At 47.7% G+C, this 19,528-nt stretch overlaps 1 protein-coding gene across 7 annotated transcripts; it reads right to left on the reverse strand.

The window, feature by feature from the left end:
• Positions 1–307: 307 nt before the first annotated feature.
• Positions 308–19,080, reverse strand: SLC5A11 (solute carrier family 5 member 11). 7 transcript variants are annotated; one of them, XM_037911274.2, is made up of 17 exons: positions 18,745–18,995; positions 16,021–16,050; positions 15,568–15,744; positions 14,469–14,540; positions 13,511–13,615; positions 12,880–12,939; positions 11,584–11,688; positions 9,911–10,016; positions 8,919–8,999; positions 8,242–8,447; positions 7,139–7,274; positions 6,335–6,442; positions 5,504–5,654; positions 4,806–4,974; positions 3,647–3,862; positions 2,943–3,105; positions 308–1,624 (listed from the first exon to the last, which is right to left on the reverse strand). In XM_037911274.2, exons 3-17 carry the CDS (start codon positions 15,697–15,699, stop codon positions 1,404–1,406), a joined length of 2,031 nt encoding a protein of 676 aa, XP_037767202.1. In that variant the 5' UTR covers positions 15,700–15,744; positions 16,021–16,050; positions 18,745–18,995; the 3' UTR covers positions 308–1,403. The 7 variants fall into 7 exon arrangements, with proteins under 7 accessions (XP_037767202.1, XP_037767199.1, XP_043379952.1 ...); XM_037911271.2 differs by having other exon boundaries at positions 15,899–16,050; XM_043524017.1 differs by lacking the exon at positions 18,745–18,995 and adding an exon at positions 17,048–17,728.
• Positions 19,081–19,528: the final 448 nt, after the last annotated feature.

A 19,528-nucleotide genomic window follows, 5' to 3' on the forward strand; every position in this document is an offset into this window, starting at 1 on the left:
GAACGGCCGGGCCTTTGGACTCCGGCGGGTTGCGAGGCTGAAGTGACTCTTTACGGCGCCTGGGAGCCCCCGCTGAGGTGTTATCCCGTGGCCTCCCAGGGCACGGGCCCAAACGGACCCGCCCTTTGCTCCGACTCGCTGCGGGGCGGCCGAGGCAACAGCCGGCGGGAAACTGGGCCGGAATTCCGCAGTCCGGGGATGCAGCTTCCCGCCGGACCCCATGGCGAGTAATACATAAACATGTTTTTATTAACACGGGCAAGGGATTTTTAAAAGGACAATACATTAAATTGCTCATAAAATACTCTGGTTGTAATAATACCTAAATTTATTTAAAAAAAAATTAAAGGGACACTGTCCAAATCTCTTATACACATATGATCATCTCTCTCTCTGTGTCTGATGAAGGGGGCTGTAGCTCAGGAAAGCGTATGCTCAAATAAATTGGTTAGTCTCTAAGGTGCCACAAGTCCTCCTTTTTACCAACACCTGACACTATTGTCTGGAAGGATTTAAGAAGCCTACTATACTCTTCAACACTGATGCTGTTTTGCTTTTTGAGCCATACACTCACGCTTGACAGTGAAATTATGCTGTCTTGTATTTTTTTAGTCAGTGTCATTTTCTAGTCCACATACACTACCTCAGCATTGTGTTTGGATTTACAGCCCTGCAGAAGATTTAACTTCCCACACTAAGAAACTCACTGACTTTTTAAAAATGTATGCAAAGAATTACAAAAAAAAATCTATATTAATTTTAGTGTCAACTGTATGACAGAAATGCCAACGGAACCTAAGGAGCTGTACAACACAGGCACGCACGCATTTATCCACCTTACATGTACATACATTTTGGTGTAATGTTTTGTTTTCCTTAATCTCTGTATGCCAATACTGTCCCCATCACTACAGTATCTAAGTATCTTGCAAACATAAATATTGATCCTCACGACACTGCTTGGAGGTGGGGAAGGATTATTATTACCCATTCTTACAGATGGGGGAGTTAAGGCACAGAGAAATTAAGAGCTTTTCACAGGTCAGGCAGATCTCCTGAGTCCCTAGTGCTTTAAGTGCAAAACTATCAAGATGTGAAACATAACCAAACAAATCCCTTCTGCCTTCCAAACCTCCCCCAACCCCTTACACACGTATAGCCTATCACTGTCTGGGGCCTGATATCATTGGTGCTGAGGCAGAAGATAAGGAATCTCAGCAACTCTCAGGAGTGAGCCCTTCATTAAGTGTAACTAAAATAGTTAAGTTTTTTTCCTATGAAATGTAAGAATGGATTACAAATCACACTGAACCATCATTAATTATATTATTATTATTTATACCAATCTTAATTCGGGGGCCTAAAATTAGTTGACGGTGTCCCTTGAATCGTCTGGCAAGCTGCTATGCAAAGTAGCCCCAGAGAAAGATGCCGGCACATATGCATAGTATCAAGTTGATGTTCAGAATGTGTTTCACCAAAGGCTGCTCATCCAGTGAAGCCAAAGCGCATTCAGGGCTGGTAGGCACTGTGTTCTCAGGAGGATGTTCTTGTTTGCTCTCCATCCCACAGAGCCACAAGAAGACTCTCATCAGTTTAGACCCTTTTTGAGTACCAGTCACACCTACAATGATAGTAATTAGTGAGGTAAAAATTCTGTTCATGGAACAAACTCTAGTAACACACGAGTGTTACAATCTTGTACAAATCATTTTGACATTACTACACAGAAAACATATCAGAACTCTTCAAAGTGCACATTCGCTCCACCAAGCTCTAGGTAGCCATTACAGTAATTTCTATTTGTCACTTCAGTGTCATTCTTCTCTAAAGATCTGAATTCAAATCCTGCCATTCACAACAGTTTAAGGAAAGGTCTCAGTTAGCCAAGTCTAAAAACATGGCTGTGCTCATCATCTTCTATTTGTTTCTGTATGCTTGAACCCACTTTGGGCCAGGGCTAGTAAATGCAAGTTCCCCAAACTTAGGTGACCAGACGTCCCGATAAAATTGGGACTGTCCCAATTTTTAGTTCTTTGTCCCGCGTCCCGACCGATGCGCGGTCAGGACACCATTTGTCCCGATATTGCAGCTTTGGCCACTCCGGACGCTTTTTTTTTTTTTTTTTTTTTTTTTGCTTCCCCCATGTGTCCCAATATTTTGTCTGTTTCATCTGGTCACCCTACCGAAACTCTACTGAAGATTAGGGCATGCATAACCCAACAACAAGCAGGTAACAGTGGTGCAGGGAGGGAGTGAGAATGCCAGTCACAAAAGGCTAAAGTCCCAGCAGCTGGGAATCAGCACTCTAGTGCATTAACTCATTTCACCACTTCATACTAGTTTCATTGCACATAAAGGAATACGCATCGGCCAAGGCTGCAAAGCCACCTAAGTGATCGTGCAAGTTTTGCAAAAACCTGACAATCATCTCTGGGTGTATAAGAAGTGCAGGATCAGGATCTATACAAGTATGTATCTAACATTGGTACATCAATCTGCTTTAAAAAAAAAAAGGTTTGCAAACTCTCCTTTGCAACCTGCCAAGAGCTCAGCTCAGGGTTCTATGTTTTCCCTGCCACTAGAGCTGGTCAGAAAATACCAGTGAAAACAAAAATGGAATTTTGTGAAAACTTCAGCAATTTTTTTCCATTTTCCATCCAACTCTCCTTGCAGCAGATACTAACAGCTTTATTCCCTAGTGCAGAAATAATGGGTTCCCTGCTCCATTGCAAGGATATGTGATACCATTAAAAGATACAGAAGAAACATAGCCCTGATCTTTAGTCTGTAGATAAAAAGTCTTTCAGCACCTTGAAGATACAGAAATCTGAAAGCAGCAGGAAGATTCATTTAACATTTCCTACCTCTATAACCTTTACAAAATGCATAGGACTGATTTTAATTGAAACACACGCTGTATATAGTAACAGGGCACTTACTTGTATTGTCATTGGAAATATTTTCAGGAACAACGCTAATATCAAGCTGGGCAGGTGGACCCTCAGACTTACATATGCCACTTCCAGAATCAGGAGAAGTACTGACTGCTGGGTGTTTCTTGGCTGGTCGATCCCAGCGTGTGAACCAGGTGAGATGACTGATCTGGCAGCATGAAGAGCATTGTTAAAGAGAACTGCTCCTATGTTTGTTTAAAGGGAACACCTCAGCCATAAGACAGCTTTGAGGGGTTCTTACATTTTCTAAGCACTTCGGGCCAAATTCTGGTCCCCTGCCTGGGCAGCCCCACTGGAGCTGGGGAACATCCAGCGCTGATAAGGTACTATGGAAATAGATACGAGGAGGCCAAATGAAGCAAGAAACAGCTGTTTGGCGATGGCAAGCGCTGGGAGGTAGGCGGAGGAGCAGGGACGCGGCACACTCAAGAGGAGGAGGTGTGGTGGGGCAGGGGGGCTGGGAGGGGAGCTTGGCTGCCAGCGGGTGCAGAGCACCCACTAATTTTTCCCAGCCCCGGAGCACCCATGGAGTCAGCGCCTATGAGACAGACCCATGATCTGATACAGTATTACAAGTGTTTCCATGTGTACAGGAGGAATGAGAACGTCCATCCCCATGGGTGCATAATGGGGGCCTTATTGTATGTCCATTAAAAAACAGTGAAAGAAACCTGTAGGGGAAGACTCACCATTTCTTCCGAGGGAGGTTCTGTGCACAGGCTCACGACCACCACAGCGACAGTCGTGATGACACTGAGGATCATTGAGAAGTACAGGTAGTGCACGTATCTCACCACGGCTGGCCGGTGGTCTGGCTCCCCGCACTGGGGCTGCGGGTAGAGAAAGTCCAGCACCAGCCGGATGAAGCCCAGCAGCATGCCAGTCAGCAGGCCCCAGAACGCACCCTAGGAAACGAAGATCATTCCTTGATGGAACAGGAAACATACGTGTACGTCATATCTGGCAACGAAGCCCACGCTGGCTCTCGGGCTGAGTGCTGGCAGGAGTGAGATATGCTACAGTCACAACGGTGACATTCTGATCAGCACATTCTGTGGGAGGAGGGGAGGTTTACTAGGCTTTTGGGAGGGTTTCTGAGATCCCCTCCGTTTTCTCCTCCTTTGCTGTTCTCCCTTATACACACAGCCCCCCACGTTCTATTGACCTGCTCTTCCAGTGGAGGAGAGCCACTCTCTAGGCCTGCTGGTGCTGTTCAATAGCCACCAGCCCCCACCTTTACAGCACTACCCACCCCAACGGTGGCCCTAGTCATGGGCTGCTTTAACTGTGGCTGTTGCTTCACAGAAGTCCTACCAGCAAAGGCTGCCCTGAGGAAGCTCTAGAGCCTGCATACAACCCTTTCCCAGCCAGCGCCGCCCTCTTTTGGGGTTGGACTGGCCAGCTCCAGTTTCCCCAGAGGAGTAGAGGTTGTGGGCATCTTGTGTCACTGCAATCCTTCCCTTCCCCTCCCCGCCCCCATCCCGACTTACTTTCCACCCCCATGGATTACAAGTCCTGGGTTACAGCAGTGCAAGGCCACGACTTGCAAATCTCTGCTCCTAGGTTTGTGAAAGGCACCTGGCAACCTTTGCCTTCTCTGCTAGAGCAGCTGAGGGAGCTGCCTGAGAGCAGTGGGGAAGTGCTCCCTGCTGCCTGGGCTGCGTGGCCTCAACAAGATGCTCCACGCGTGAGTGCAGTCACTCCACCGAGCGCCCACAAGGGAGAGGCAGAGCAGCGACACAGTGCAGCTGTTCTAGCTGCCTGGGTATTTGTTTGTGTAGACAGCGGAAGGACGGGCTCACACCCGGCACACAGAGCACGGTGTGTCAGACCCTGCCCAAGTGTTACCTTTTCATTCGTTCTCTTCCAGAAACAGCCCAGGATGAAAACCATGGCCACCGGGGGCTGTAGGTAGGAGCTGATTGTCTGGATGTAAATGAATAGCTGCCCCCCTTGGCTGGCCTGCACCAGTGGGATCCACAGAATGGACACCACCACGAGCAGAAGCACAAACACCCTGCTCAAGAAAAAGACAGTGTTATTGCTGGTCTTTGCCCCTTCCTCTGCATGAGGGTCTCCCCCGAGAGCTCCCCTCCCAGGAGAGCCTCCCTCCTCTCTCTCAAATCTGCCCAATGGTGCTCCATCTGGACTTTGTTCATCTGTATTGTGTCCCCTTGCCCGTCTTCCATCAGAGTCCAGCCTTACACAAACACCCAAATCTAGATGCTGTTGCCCTCGTGTGCCTTTCTGCCACCTCAGCCTCCTAAATCCTGGTTCTGCTGCTATAACTTACATCCCTTCACTGGGCCAGATTCATTCTCACGAGCAACCAGGAAAAGAAAATATAACATTGGCAACAGAACAAAAAAAATACCATGGACTGGAAGGGCCAAATTCTGCTCTCAGTTATTGCAGGGTAGGTCTGGAGCAATGGGCTCTGACGATGAAGGAGTTGCTCTCCGTTTGCACCAGAGAGCAGAGAGTGGTGTGAAACATCTCCAGGACAGGCTCTGTGATTTAACATGCCATGCCCTAGAGTTCCATACCTGCCAACAAGCATAAGTTCCCACTCAGAAGAACGGGGCCGGAAGTGCCGCCAGAGATCCATGGTAAATATGGTGCTGGAGCTGTTAAAGATGGAAGTCAGGGAGGACATAAGTGCTGAAATCATCACTGACATCATGAGGCCCCTGAGCCCTGAAAACAAAGGGAGAGGCATGTTCACTCTAGTAACAAGGTACAGACCTTGTGCGGAAAGCGCTAAGGGTCCAACTTCACCCCGCATCAGCCAAACCTCTCAGACTAATGGCTGCATCTCCCTTCTGAACTCACCCCTTCCTCCATGCTGAGGGACTGCCGCCTACACTGCCCTCCCAAGAGTCTGGACAGCAGGTGACCTCACAGGCCATATGAACTTGTCAGTCTTTCCTTTTGGACCACTATAGCTCTGTCTGCATGGGCAGAGTCTTTACTCTCCTCTGGTAGCCAGCTGGCTGAGAGAGGCTGCTGAGATGCAAGGAGGAGACCTCATCTATCTGCTCACTCCTGTGTTATAGCGATTGTGCTCCCCTTAGGGTTACATGTAACTCAGTAAACTTGGACACTACAATGTCCTCATCCTTTAGGGAACTAGTCGTGCCCAGGTGATAGAAGCAGACCTCCTGAATGCTGGATGCCTTGTTCCCCAGCAGAGGCCTCTCACAGCAGCTGTGCACCCTGTTGCATGTTATTCCTTTTTTGTCACTATACCATCAGGCCCACTATCAACCCCAGTATCATGACTGTGGTGTATTCTCCTCCCCAGACATTTCCTACAGCCTGGGTTTTGGCTGGTGTAGGCCCTGTCCCAGTTAGTTAATTGCTGTGAAGTTCCTCACCTAGGGGCAGCAGTTCTATGACCAGTTTGGGGTAAGCAATATCGGAACAGCCAGATGGGTTGCCACAGATTTTCTGACAGATTTCTGGGTCTGCACAGGCCACCAGATCTACAATAAACATGGGGGGAAAGTAATCCAATAGTTATAAGAAACAAATACGCCCGGACGGTAACCACGGAGTGAAACCCATCCAGCAGATAATGAAGCATATACACACGTTCACGAGGGTAGCTCTCAGCTTTCCCCTTTCTTATCTTTATTTTCTGTGTAAAAGATCCCACCAACTGAAACAGGTTTAATCAAAAGATTTGCCTTAACAGCTCATTTGTCTTGTGTGCCTGACTCTCTTCTCTGAACGTTGTCCTTTTTTAAAACTAATGCTGTTCATCATGAGAAAACAGTGACTCCCTCCAGACGTGCTAACACCGACAGACATGCATGCTCGCTCTCTCACCCTCTCTCTCAGAACATTCAGGGAGCAGACTTTAGGATTTTTTCTTTTCTGAGTGCCACCAACATGGGGCCCAGAAGGAACATCATTGGGGCAGCTCTTAAAGCTGGGTTGCTACTGGAAGCACCTGGGACTTGTGTTCAGGATGAAGGAGTGTGGTCCCTAGGGAGCAAGGTAGATTAACAGAGTGTTATCTGAAAAAAAATCTATTATGAACTGCAAGTTCATACTCCTGGCAATTGAGCTGCTACAACCCTTTAGCTTATTCTGGCGGGTCTGTCACTTATGCACTATACAGAAATCACAATCTGTAGTGACAGACACCAGGAATATTTATCTCCTTCAACTCTTACCTGGGAAGAGAACCCGGCTGATCATGCCTGGCATCACCATCATGAAGAGAGGCAAAATTTTCAGATAGGAGGCCAACAACGAACCTCCTTTGGCATGACAAAGGTTTTTAGCTGCAAGGGACCTTTGAACAATGACCTGTAAATGAGGAAGACAGTTTGATCCAGTGCTTTGCAGAGAGAGTAAAGAGATGCAAGATGATGTGATGTATGTTTCTATTTATAATTGGACATGCTGGTTCCGAAAGCACCATACTGGATCTCTAGGGCCAGACTCTGTTCTGGATTGCATTGATTTAACTGAGAGGGAACTCAGACCATTATCATGATGAAGGATCTGATCCTGCAAAGTGCTGAGTGTTCTTAATTCCCAGTGGCCGCTCCAAACCTTGTAGGATCATGCCGTGAATTACCTAACTCACCTGTAGTGCTTTAACTAGCGCGTCTTGCCTTTATGCAAGGGAAATCTCACTGTGTTCACTTCCAAGCTATGGAAATCACTGTCATTATTTTTCTCCATAGTTTGTTCTTTTTTGGACCCTGTCAGGCTTGAGATGGCTTGTCAGGTCAACAGGATTACTGACTCACAAACCTGGGCACAGGGGTAAACTTCGGGACATCCCCGAAATTGACCCTCACTCCGTAAAAAGAGTTTGATAAACAAATACCTCAGAAATATCTGATACGGATTTTGTTACGATTCTGCTCTTCTTGGCACTGCTGTTTACAATTGGAGAGACAGCAACTGGAGCCCTGCAGAGCCTGAAGGGGGTGGTTTCACACAGAATTCAGACATGCCCACTTTATAGTTTGGGGTTTACATGCCCCTCATGTTGCATATCTGAGTTCAAATGAGCTCCAAAACTCGAATTTAACTTAGCTATCGGTGTCAAGTTTTGTCTAGTTTGAGGTTGAAATCATCAGATTTCACATGGTTTCCACAGAAACAGTAAAGCAGCCGAGGTTCTGGCCTGAGTCTGGGTTTTGTAATGAAACTTGGCCTTTGTTGCTTGCCATGAAAGTTCTGCATAGTTCTACAGCCAGCTAGGTGGCATGTCTCAAAACCGAACCTGAGGGTTAATCTTGTGAAGGAAACGTTGGTCTACCTGATCTGTACACCAGTACCACAGAGATGGGATGGTCATTCCAATCAGAACTCCTGGCCAGGGAAGGTCAGAGGTGACAGGGTCTCGGAAAATGTGGAAGGCATCTTCTCTTGGTAAGCCACAGCTACTGTTTCCTTTGTGGCTACTAGCAATGGCTTTAAAGTATTTGGCCTGCAAACTTCCAAGCCCACCAATTTTAACAAAGCCTAAAATGGGAATAGGAAGCAGTTACCACATTGATCAGGTTCATGCTATTATTTTCACTCTGGGCAGTTTGCTCTGTATGATCCCAGTTCAGTGTCCACTGAAGTCAATGGAAAGACTCTGATAGACTTCACTGGGAGTTGGATCAGAACCTACAATGACAAACCTGGTTTAATACCATACGTTATTTGGCTACAGGAGGTAGTTGTTTGCTTTGATATGAATCTCAGACCACAGGGTGTCTTCTGTTTATTTTGGGTGGTTTCATATCTGTCATGGAACACCCCTACACTTTTCATCCTATAAAGAACTATCACAAGATTATTTGTATAGAAAATATTCTAACATGACTGTCTATTTCACAAGATGCACTGAATAAATGTTAAATGGCTTGTTCCAGTGATGCATATTTGCAATGATTTGGTATAGGAACAAATGTATTTTTAACAGTAAAATCCCGGAGAAGTACTCACTGAACCCCATGAGAATTAATCCCCCAGCCAGCATGATGACAGTCTGCAGAGTGTCTGTGTAAATCACAGCTGCCAGGCCACCTAAAGAAAAAAAAATCAGAAGGACAAATTGTCGGGAACTGGGTTTGTTTTGTGTAATAACATCTCCTTCTTTGCAAAAGTCTGTTGGCCAGTAGCATAGCCAGAATGCTTTGCCTGACACAATGGGTTTTGTGGGTTGTTTTGACTACTTTGTGGGATGGTTTGGCCAACTCCCATTGCTGATACTTTGGCTGAAATGTTGCATGTTTTGAACCACAGTGAGTCAGTGTTTTGTCACTAGAATCCCAAACTCCATAGCAGAAATCTCTACAGGAGATGCATTGAAAACCACAAGAAGGAAGGACCCGATTGAAACAGAAGCTGCTTCAAAAAGACAACATAACAACAACCAAAAGGAAGTAGCTGTATGGCCCACATCGCTGGGGGTGAGCGCTGCAAGAAGAGAAACTTCTATTCGTTTTGGACACACATTACACTCCCTTTATGGCACCATTTCCATCCAAGTTGTGAAGATATTTCTCACATCACCCTGCGTGGTGCTGTGTGTGGCTCTCACTTACACACTCATAAAGCCAAAAGGAAGAAAAGTCCTGAGCAAAAATCTTCGGTGTGGCTCCACTTTGAGCCAGAGAGTGCTGTGCACAGATCTGGGCTGACTTTAAGCAGGCACTTTACGCTAGCCTTGTAAAATTACACTCACCCGCTCTCACCTGGAGAGTAATATTTTTGACAAGTGCGTTACTGTAATTAGTGTTTTCATTATAAACAGTCATCTTGGTAAAGGGCAGACAGACAGATTTAGTGCCTCGGGCTAATAAGGAGGAAGTACTTTATAGAACGGTACCTTGTGGAAACTGCTGAATACTTAGTACATGGGAAGATGGCTGTTCTCAGCCCAATAGCGAAGATGTATGACATTGCATTCCTATGACCGGAACACAGAAACGCACCTGCAACAGTGTAAACAGCAGTGATTGCCAGAAGACCAATGACAGCAACATAGAGGTCCCAGCGTAAGGCTTGCTGAATGAACAGGGCCCCAGCATACATATCAACCTAATGGAAAAAGATATTTAGAAGGGTTATAATGGTGACAGCTCAGTGTGTAATGCAGACAGCTGCGTGGATGCACAGTGTATGCTAAGTCAACCAAACCTTGTGGTTCTCAAGGACCAACCTGTTTGTTAACTTTTCATGGCTCCCTGTTTTCTATCAGTCTTAGGGACAGCTGCTCCAACGGGCACATAAACCCTAACCTGGCCTCACCTCCTTCTCCACTCTCCTCATTAACAGCCAAGCTCAATTTAGTTTTGAAATACAGTTTAATGAGGAAAATGCTCGTTTTGCCGGGGGGGGGGGGGGGGGGGCAGAGAGTTTTCCATTGAGAGAGAGCTGAGTTCAAAGAAGAAATTACTTTTAGTGGTGCAGGGGTTGCTTCTCCATTCCTCAGGAGTAGTGGGCACAGGGTGAGAGCCAAGGAGTGAGGGGACAATGAGGGTCAGAAACTGGAGCTGCCATATGTGCTGGAGCCCTGTGCATGGGGAGTTCTGAGGGCAGTAGCCAGCCAGAGCTCCAGGGGTTGGCATAGTGCAAATTCCTTTTCTCTGACTGGCATAGGATGAACCTCAGCAGGGATTTCCACTATGTGCTGTTATAGAGTTGTGGGTTAGGGACTGTGCAGCCTCGTGTCCCGGTGGCCTGAGGTGATTGCTCTGCAGAAGAGTTAGGTATAAATGCAACCTGCATGAAAGCATGTATATGTGCAAAGCCCTGATGACTTTGGCCAGCTGTAAATAAATGGGCCTGTCCCATTATCCAGCAACTGGGGATTGGAATGGTCCAATTTCTCTCTCAGAAAACTTGTCATCAGAGATTTGAAAAAAATAGTTGATTGTTTCCATAAAAAAACCCTACTAAGGACCTGCCACCTGGCCCCAATCTGACACCACAGGCATCTTCAGTTTCAAGGAGGACGGAGAGGGGCGAGAGGCCAGTCTACCCTTCCCACTGCTGCCTGTAAAAGGAGTAACACCCAGCTAGGAGTTTTTCTTCTTATTTTGTCAATTCAAGCACTATATGGTGGTTAATTAACAGCTGGCATGGCCCTGCACAAAGGGTGACTACATCACTCATTTAAAGCATTAGAGCAAACAGGAGAAATAAATGCTAAACTAGGCAGCCAGCAAGCTCGCGGGAGGGTGCATCCCACTCCCATATGCCCCTATATTCTGCTGCTGTCAGAAGAAATGTACAGAGAGGACAACCCAAATTAACTGAGCAGATGCCAAAAATCTAACAGCAGACAAGACTCCAATGAAAACGACTCCTTCCCCTTGACTGGACTGGTGTGCTTTGATACATTACCAAGCTCTCCCTCCGACAGCAGCAAACATTCAAACCATTCATGGCAAAGCTTATGGATCCTGGGGTTTGGCACCTAATGTCTTGAAAGAATTGAAATCCATCCCTTTTCTCCACTCTTCCAAGACATTTTCATAATATCACTATCACTAGAGCAGCAAGGGGACCAGAACTCAGTTGCACTTATGAATCCCATAAATTAATACAGATATACTCTTTCAAACTGAATTCTAGTCAGTCCTCTTTCCTTCTTCTTACTTACTGATATTTTGGTGAATATATAGATAAACAAATAGAGAATTGCCAGGAATATCTGTATTCTTTTGCCACCAAAGCGTTTCTGTAAGTACTCAGGCATGGTTGTAACCTGCAGGGAAGGAGATTGTATCAGAGGAAGTAGAATACAATAACTTCCTCTAAGTAACATATAGAGACATTGGTACAGAGCTTGTGTGGTTGGCAAACCCTGGCCAGTTGCTGTGTCTTGGCATATCTGCTGGGAAATGTCTGTCCCTCTCACACTCTTACACAACGAATGGTCACCAATATTTTGCCTCTAGGGTCTGGTACACGGTCCAGTGAGGCTACTTGATAAAGGAGCCTTCACACCCTTTAGAGACTGCAAAAACAGCCTCCGCTTTGTTCCCTACTTTATCTGGGAATTGTGCGCCCCATGTGGTTCCCCTGGCCTAACCCTACCTAGCAGTTCTCAAGGCATCACCTGTCCCCCTGACTTGGTAAAGCCAGACTTGCCCACAGTCGCTTGGCAGTGTCTCTGGACTGTCAGGTGTCATATCACCGCAACCTCTCTCCTCATCTTTGTGTCAGGGAAGCACCATTTCCACCTGAACTCCAGCCTCTGTCCCTGAAGTCTCATTTCCGAGGAGGCAGCAGCTTTGGAAGTAACGTTTGCTCTTGGCAGTGGGACATGGCATTGCTCCCTTGGGCTCAACACAAGTGGGTCCTCCTGTCCCCTCTTTGATCCCCTTTCTAAACTATGTTTTTTAAACCATGAGATCTCTTGATTTCCTTTCCAAGGTAAATCTTTTGCGGGCTCTTCTCCTCTCAGTTAGTATATCAAGAGAAGAACACCCCTGCGTTTGAGTCCTGGAACGCTGCTGCTTCAGGAACTTTACCCGGAGCCCGGGCCTTTTTAGTAGGTTCAGCATGTAAAAACCCATACATTTAAAAGGATGTTAAAAAAGCAAGTCACTGATACTGTGTGTGTGGGGGGGGGGGGGGTGAGAAAACCTGGATTTGTGCTGGAAATGGCCCAACTTGATTATCATACACATTGTAAGGAGAGTGATCACTTTAGATTAGCTATTACCAGCAGGAGAGTGGGGTGGGAGGAGGTATTTTTTCATGCTTTATGTGTATAAAAAGATCTTCTACACTTTCCACAGTATGCATCCGATGAAGTGAGCTGTAGCTCACGAAAGCTTATGCTCAAATAAATTGGTTAGTCTCTAAGGTGCCACAAGTCCTCCTTTTCTTTTTGCAGATACAGACTAACACGGCTGTTACTCTGATACGCATAGTGTGGCCATTAACTTACCCCAGCTGCTATGTAAATAGGAAGAAATAGCCAGGCCAGCACCAAAACACAAAACATTCCCTAGGGAGGCAAAGGAAACACAGGTCAGAGATACTGATAAATGCTGTCGTCAACTGGCTAATGCCCACGCATGCCTCTGTGTGTGTGTACATACAACTGTCCAGCTGTGACTCAAACGCCCTATATAGCTAACAGCGATTCTCTAGCTCATGTAGTAGGTCACGGGGTTTTGAATCTAAGGGATCTGAATTCTATGCCTGCTCTTCCTGTGAGGTTTCAAGGAGCTGCTGGGGGCAGCATAGTGACAGTCACAAAGACCTACACGGGCACAGGGTTGCTACAAGGATGTAATGTCGCCCAAAATTAGTGCACCTGCAGGAGCTGCAAGGCCAAGCAGAGTGGAGCAGATTGCGGGCCCTGACTCTGATACGTTAGATCAACCTGAACAATCCTCGTTCATTATAATAATACATATAAATACAATTAATTCATATAATTAATTAATATGGAAACAGCTTCTACCTCTTACATAGCTGCCAATGGAGCTATGTGGGTGCAATATGGTAAAAGCTAGAAAGGACCAAGCCAACTTCAATGATATCGAGAGCAGCTCCTGCAGTGCAATACTTACGTTCCACTCATACGCTGTAGCAGCAATTCCTGACGCTGCCCCTGATCCAGCCAGGCCTATGAAATGCCCACTCCCAACATTACTAGCAAACAGGGACGCACCCACCTGCAGAGATAAAGAGGAAGCTAGTTCTGTGTGTGGCATAAGGCATGGTTCTCAGACCCTGGGAGGAGCTCCTAGTCCAGCGGGGGTGGGCGGGGGGTTCTCAGAAGTGAGCCATATATAAATAAATGGAGTGGCCAGTGTCTCCCACTGCACTTAGCTCTCCATTGGATCCATTCCATGTAGACCTTGCAGAGCCCCAGTTCCCACAAGGCCAGACTGCAGTTTCCTCACAATCCGTGGGAACTGAAATCCCCTCCCTCCTAGCCCCTGCTGCCTTTTCTCTTCGCCCCATTCGCTCACTGACACCGGTACTGCTGTCAGACCTCATTCCTTCCCTCCTGCTCTGTCACTCATCTGTGAGGTTGCACGGAAGCAGCCCGCTTCCTAGCCGCAGCGTCATGGTCCCTCCACTGGGGAGCCTCAAAGACAAGCAAAGGGGCATGGGATGAAACAAAGAGAAACGCCAACTGATCAGTTAGCTGGTTATGGCTTTATTTACTTCGTTATGATCAGCCCATCCCAAATCAAACCTCTACCCCGCACAGACCAGCTAAATGCCCCTTCCTCCCCAGAGACCCAGCCACCCACGCTCCGGAAGCCCCAACCCAACGTTTGAGGAAATAAATGAGTCTTGCAAGTCAGCAAACAGTAACTATCTTGGTGCAGGGGGTGGGGCTGTGACAGGCATATTATTGGATGGAAAGTGCCCCCTCCCCATAGGCTTTGGAAATGCAAGAAAAGCTGGTCACAGGCTCTCCTGTTCTGACCATAGAGAGACATGCCAGGGGGACAAAAAGCACTGTTCAGTCTCACTGCGACATAGTGGAACAGGCAATTTGATGGAGACACTTACAGGCCACCAAACCATCTTTCCTCCAGCCAGGAAATAGCCCTTCACCGAGCTTCGCTTTGTCTTCCACATGGACTGGGAAAGCAGAAAAACAGGACAAAAGCTTTAGAACACTCCAAGTGCTGCTCAGAACGTTACAGAGCAGAGCAGATTCCCCAGAGGGACACTCTGTACTGTCATCACCACTGGACGTGGGTGAGTTTGTTAGGGCAGAAGAACCCTCAGTTGCTGCAGCTACAGGATCCTGTGTGGCAAAGATCAGAAATGAGGGACACCACCATGAACAATAGTTGTTGAGGGAGGAAGGGAACTGCCACCGTGGAGAGGTTTACGTCTGTATCGCATGCAAAGCTTTTCATAATCTCAGCTTCCTGGTTCAGTGTTTTCTGCAATAAACGTCAAGATCACTCCAGAGGCACAAGGAATGCATGCAGATTTGGGTCACCGATTAGGGACATCACTTGTTTCAGATGTACCTGAGAGGGATACTCAGGGTTAGACTTAGAACTCTGGACTCTCCCTTTTCATAGTCTTCACACGACACTATAGTATATCACCCTACATGAGTTATGCCCCTGTATCTGGAGAGAACAGCAATTCCTGTCCAATCTCGTGGCAGCTGGGTTGGCCTTTTCCTGTGATAGAAGCCATGCCAGAAAGTTGATTTATGGCCTAGCCACAGTTTAAGAGTACTTGTAGTTTGCAGGATCTGCGATCAGAATCTTATTGTCAAGCTGATATGATTTCCTGGATAGCTCTGTGGCAGCCTAACATGTGTGTTGGATTCTGTCCAGGCTAGATACCAAACATTAGCAATAATATTAGGTTATATGTCTACACCTCTTCCATCAAAGGGTCCTCAAGTGTTTAAAAAAGAACAGTAACCCTGAACAGCACCCCTAGGAAGTGGCTGAGATTATATCCCTGGATCTGGGTGAACAGGTGGGAAAAACACAAAACATTGTGGTCAGCTGATGCCAGTGAAGTTAGGCCTGATGAAAGCCTAAGTACAAAAAAAAAAAAAAAAGAAGTGCTACGTATGCGACCCTCACCTTTGAACGTAACAGGACACATAAGAAAGGATCTAAGAGCATCTCCTTACCCACAATCCAACAGCCAGGACGAATACAAAGTACAGAACAAGAACGACAATGTCCACAGCCTCCAAGATCTGTTGGGGAAATGTGTTCCAGTTGGGAGTGACGGAGGGCGGAGTGCTACCAGGGGTCTCCATTGCATCTCATACGGATCCAGTTCCTCTCTTTTTTGATGCATTTATCTATTGAAAAGTGGGATAGAGAGTTATAGGGACCTGTATTGTTATGGCAGCGATGGCCACCCAGTGAGGATCCTGCCCCCATCCTGAGTTGGGCCAGCAGGGGATGGTGTCTGAAACTGGTGGGTGGGCTTTTCCTCTGGGCAACTCGTGTTACCTTTGTGCAGCAGCTCCTACCCTGTGCTGTGGGGAGCGGAGCAACCACTGCCAGATGAGGTGGGCACTGGTGGTCTGGAGGGGCCCTGTGGCTGCAGGTTTGGCAGCACTGTATGCACTGACCTTGGAGAGAAGCCACAGCCACAGAAATGCCTGTGAATAGCCAGAAGAAAGGATGAAATAAACAAGAGCTGAGCAATTCCTTCCATGGAAACCAGGGGAGCGGGGGTGAATGTGAACGCCCAGCATCCCGACGGTTGGTCGCTCTGTGCTACCATCAAAGGGCCCAACCCAGATTCCAGGGAAGGACAGTGGGAGTCGTTCTGTTGGCCTTTACTTGGAGCTGGCCTTGGGCCCAGGAGGAGAGAATGTTTGAACCACCTCACAAATGAGTCCAAATGGCTGGCGTCCAAGCACTGCCCGTGCCATTCCCTGACCACCCCGCATGGCAGGAGGGGGAAACGGGAATGCATCAGCAGGCACTGAGACAACGTACCCCAAGCAGGGCCGGGAGGAGCGCGGAGGCACCATGCACCTTGCTTGTGTTGCTCTGCTGCCGTGTCAGGTTCCAAAGGGAACAGCTGCCAACACCTAACCAGGGGCTTCCACAAACATTCCTCCCTCTGCCAGCGACAGACCCACTCCCCAGGGAAGGGGGAGGGAATGATACATTTGTTTTCCACTTAAACAAAAGCTCTTTCTTGTAAGCCTGGCCCAGGGGGAGGTGGCACCGGAGGGTGAACAAACCACTGAGTGTCCTGGCCGGAGCTGTCTGTGCTGGGATCTGAGCACTCCGCTGAGTGAGCTGAGAGTACCCTGCAATGTCCAGTGTGTGCCATTTGGAGCAAGGGCACAGAGCAAAGACCTTCCAGGAGAGGTGTCCTCCCCCGGGGAACGAGCTGAATAAATCTACCATTCGGTACAATTGTGTCCCCTGCACAGGCAAAACATTTGCTCTGCAGAAGCGCGGGGAAAGTCCTTTCCACGTGGCTGCTTTAGCCATAGCCAAAGAGGGGGCAACAAGAAGCAGGGAAGTTGTCCCAAGCAGCTTCCCTTCGGTTTGATGGTGGGGCTTTAACAAGGGTTTCCCAGGAGCCCCCATGATCCCCCACCAGCACATCCCCCACTGCCCAGCTCCCCAGTGATTTACCTTTCCTTTCCCTGCTGTGCCATGCAGCTGGTTCCTTTGAATGGGGACAGAACTTCCCTTCTTCAAGGCTCGCTCTGCCCCCTTCTAACGGGTCAGAAAACTGGACGACAGGGCAATACTTTCCAGGATGGCCAGATCCAGCGTTTGCTGCTCCTCGCGCCCTTGTCACAAGTAGGCTGGAGCCTTTGGCCTCTTGTGCCCAAAACGGGACACCTCACGATGCCGCCTAGGTGCGGGGGGAAACCGACACCCCGAGCGGGAGAGGTGGGCTGTCTCACCCAAAAGGCCCCAGCGTGTGTGCTCTGGCCCAGTGCTCAGCTCCTCTGACAAAGAGGCTCTGATTGTCTGGTGATATGGAAGTGAGGAGCAGACAAATGAGTTCTGCCTCAGAAAGCCCTGCAGAGGTGAGAGCCAAAAGAGCTCCTTGTCTGTGGGTGTCAATTTCACCACGGCCACTGGCCTCGCCCACTTACGGTACAAGGAAACAAAGCAGCCTCTCCAAGGGAGCAGTCAGCAACTACCAGTCCCAAGCATTACCTTCTCCCTAAAGAATGGCTTGGACTGTCCCCAGCCATGCCTCTCTCTGGCATGGCTAGTTTCTCATGCCTGGATGAGCAAAAGAACCCAGAGAGAGTGTGGATTCTCAACAGCTTGTCCATCATCACACACTGAGGCAATGTTGTAGCAGCACCGCAATACAGTGTCACACGACGGCACAATGGAGCGATTTCATCCCATTAGCCAAAGATTCAGAAGTGCCAGCTCTAGCCAGTGCCCCTTGTTGGGCTCAGTCCTCCAGCATATCCTGCTTCAGGAGCAGCAGCATTTGGTTCATGTAGCTGGAGGACGGTTGAACAGTGAGCACCACTCCCAGGGGAGTGATGATCAATTAACTGCTTTCAATCACCAGCATTTTAATGCATCCTACTTCCTGTTCCTTCTGTCTGACATGCCTATAGCCCCTTTCGCGTAAAGCATTTATCATAGCATGGCCAAAATCCCAAGCGATGCCCAGGACCCACAACTGAAACTGAAATCAATGTGCACGGCACATGCTCTGCAGGATTTTGGCTTTCTGTACAGGAGTTGCTTCACCCCCAAATGCAGCTGTTTGTAGCACACAGCCAACACTGCAGTGGTACTTTGCAGCAGTAAAGAAAGGAAGTGAAGACATATGCACTCCAAGTGGAATGCCAAGGGGAATTTAGGTATTTGCTTACTGGTCTTTCCATAAGATCCCCCTGTAGGACAGCCTGCCTGGGGGCAGGGAGAAGTTTAGTAAACTGATGCATCTGATTTCAAATTCTGTGTGCGCCTTGAGCCAGTGGAAAGTTTGACTGTTTTGCTAATTCAGGTCACAACCGAGTCTCCTGTAGTTCCCTTGGCATGAGCTGCAGTGATTCGCTAGTCAGGGATTCTGAGCAAAGAACATCTGTGGCATTGAAATGAATCTGTTGAAGCCAGCCCTTTATCGATGGCCTGGGAGAGAGGGCAGCCCATATGGGTCTCTCGTAACCCACCGGGATTGTATCACTTCTGTTGCTTCTCAAATAGGATTTTTAAACATTCCTAATTCCTTTCACCTGCTAAAAACATCACAGATGTGGAAAGGATAAAACTGAGTCCACAACCAGAACAAAACCCACCTACTAACTGAGACCATCCCAGACACAAGCAAGATGCTGAAAAGAACTTACCATGTTCAGCTGGGTCCCATTCTGTTCACTTGCACTGGGCACCAGCGATCAACCGTCTGCCAGCCCACAGGGCAGCTTAAATATTGCCAGGGAACCAGGAATTGCCAGTGAAACTGTTAACAGTTTCACAAGGAATGAGAAGAAAAATGTGTAGGGGGATAGTTAAACTAATTCGCCCTAGTTACTGTTTCAGTCCCTCTCTCCTCTGGTGTGAAGTCTGTGCTATTCTCACTATCAGGGCTTGTGGGGTCAAACTCCAAAGTGTGCGATTCTCTTAAGCAATCATTCCAGCTAAAAGGAAGATGAATTACACTGAGGAATGGGCTCATCCAACCCGCCAAGATGAACTCCCCAAGCCCTAAGGGGAGCTGAAATCCAGCTGTGTATCTAAAGTCACAGCTAAGCCCTAGATCTGTATAAAACAGGGGGGAAAATCCATCTCCCCTTCACCCCACAATCTTGGGGCAGGGTGAGTGCTCAGAACACAAATCCAAAATCTGGATATTAACTTCTCATCTGGATCCCAATCTGAATCTAGATTTGGCTTCTGGCTTAGGCATCATCTCTGACAGAAATATATTAGAATAAATAAAGCACTACTGTCAAATAATACATGGATTAAAAACGTTAAAGAGGGACCTGAACTCTCCAAAGCACTGAGATGCTGCAGCAGCAGAGGGATACGACCGTCTGAAATAGATACCATTGCTGGCCTCTGGCCAGGCAGGCCCCAAGCATTGCTGTGTATGCCCTTCTCAGCCAGAAGGTCCCATGGCACTACATG

This window comes from Chelonia mydas, chromosome 10, assembly GCF_015237465.2.
Source record: "Chelonia mydas isolate rCheMyd1 chromosome 10, rCheMyd1.pri.v2, whole genome shotgun sequence".
Classification (NCBI taxonomy): domain Eukaryota; kingdom Metazoa; phylum Chordata; order Testudines; family Cheloniidae; genus Chelonia; species Chelonia mydas.

Bases quoted from the DNA above. Each gene is read 5' to 3' on its own strand.
- SLC5A11 (XM_027821059.3), bottom strand. From the start codon at position 15,699: ATGGAGACCCCTGGTAGCACTCCGCCCTCCGTCACTCCCAACTGGAAC. The intron at 11,689-12,879 runs GTAAGTTAATGG...CCTTCCCTGCAG, and splicing joins CTATTTACATAGCAGCTGGG to GTTACAACCATGCCTGAGTA. The intron at 7,275-8,241 runs GTAGACCAACGT...CCTCATTTACAG, and splicing joins GGTACTGGTGTACAGATCAG to GTCATTGTTCAAAGGTCCCT.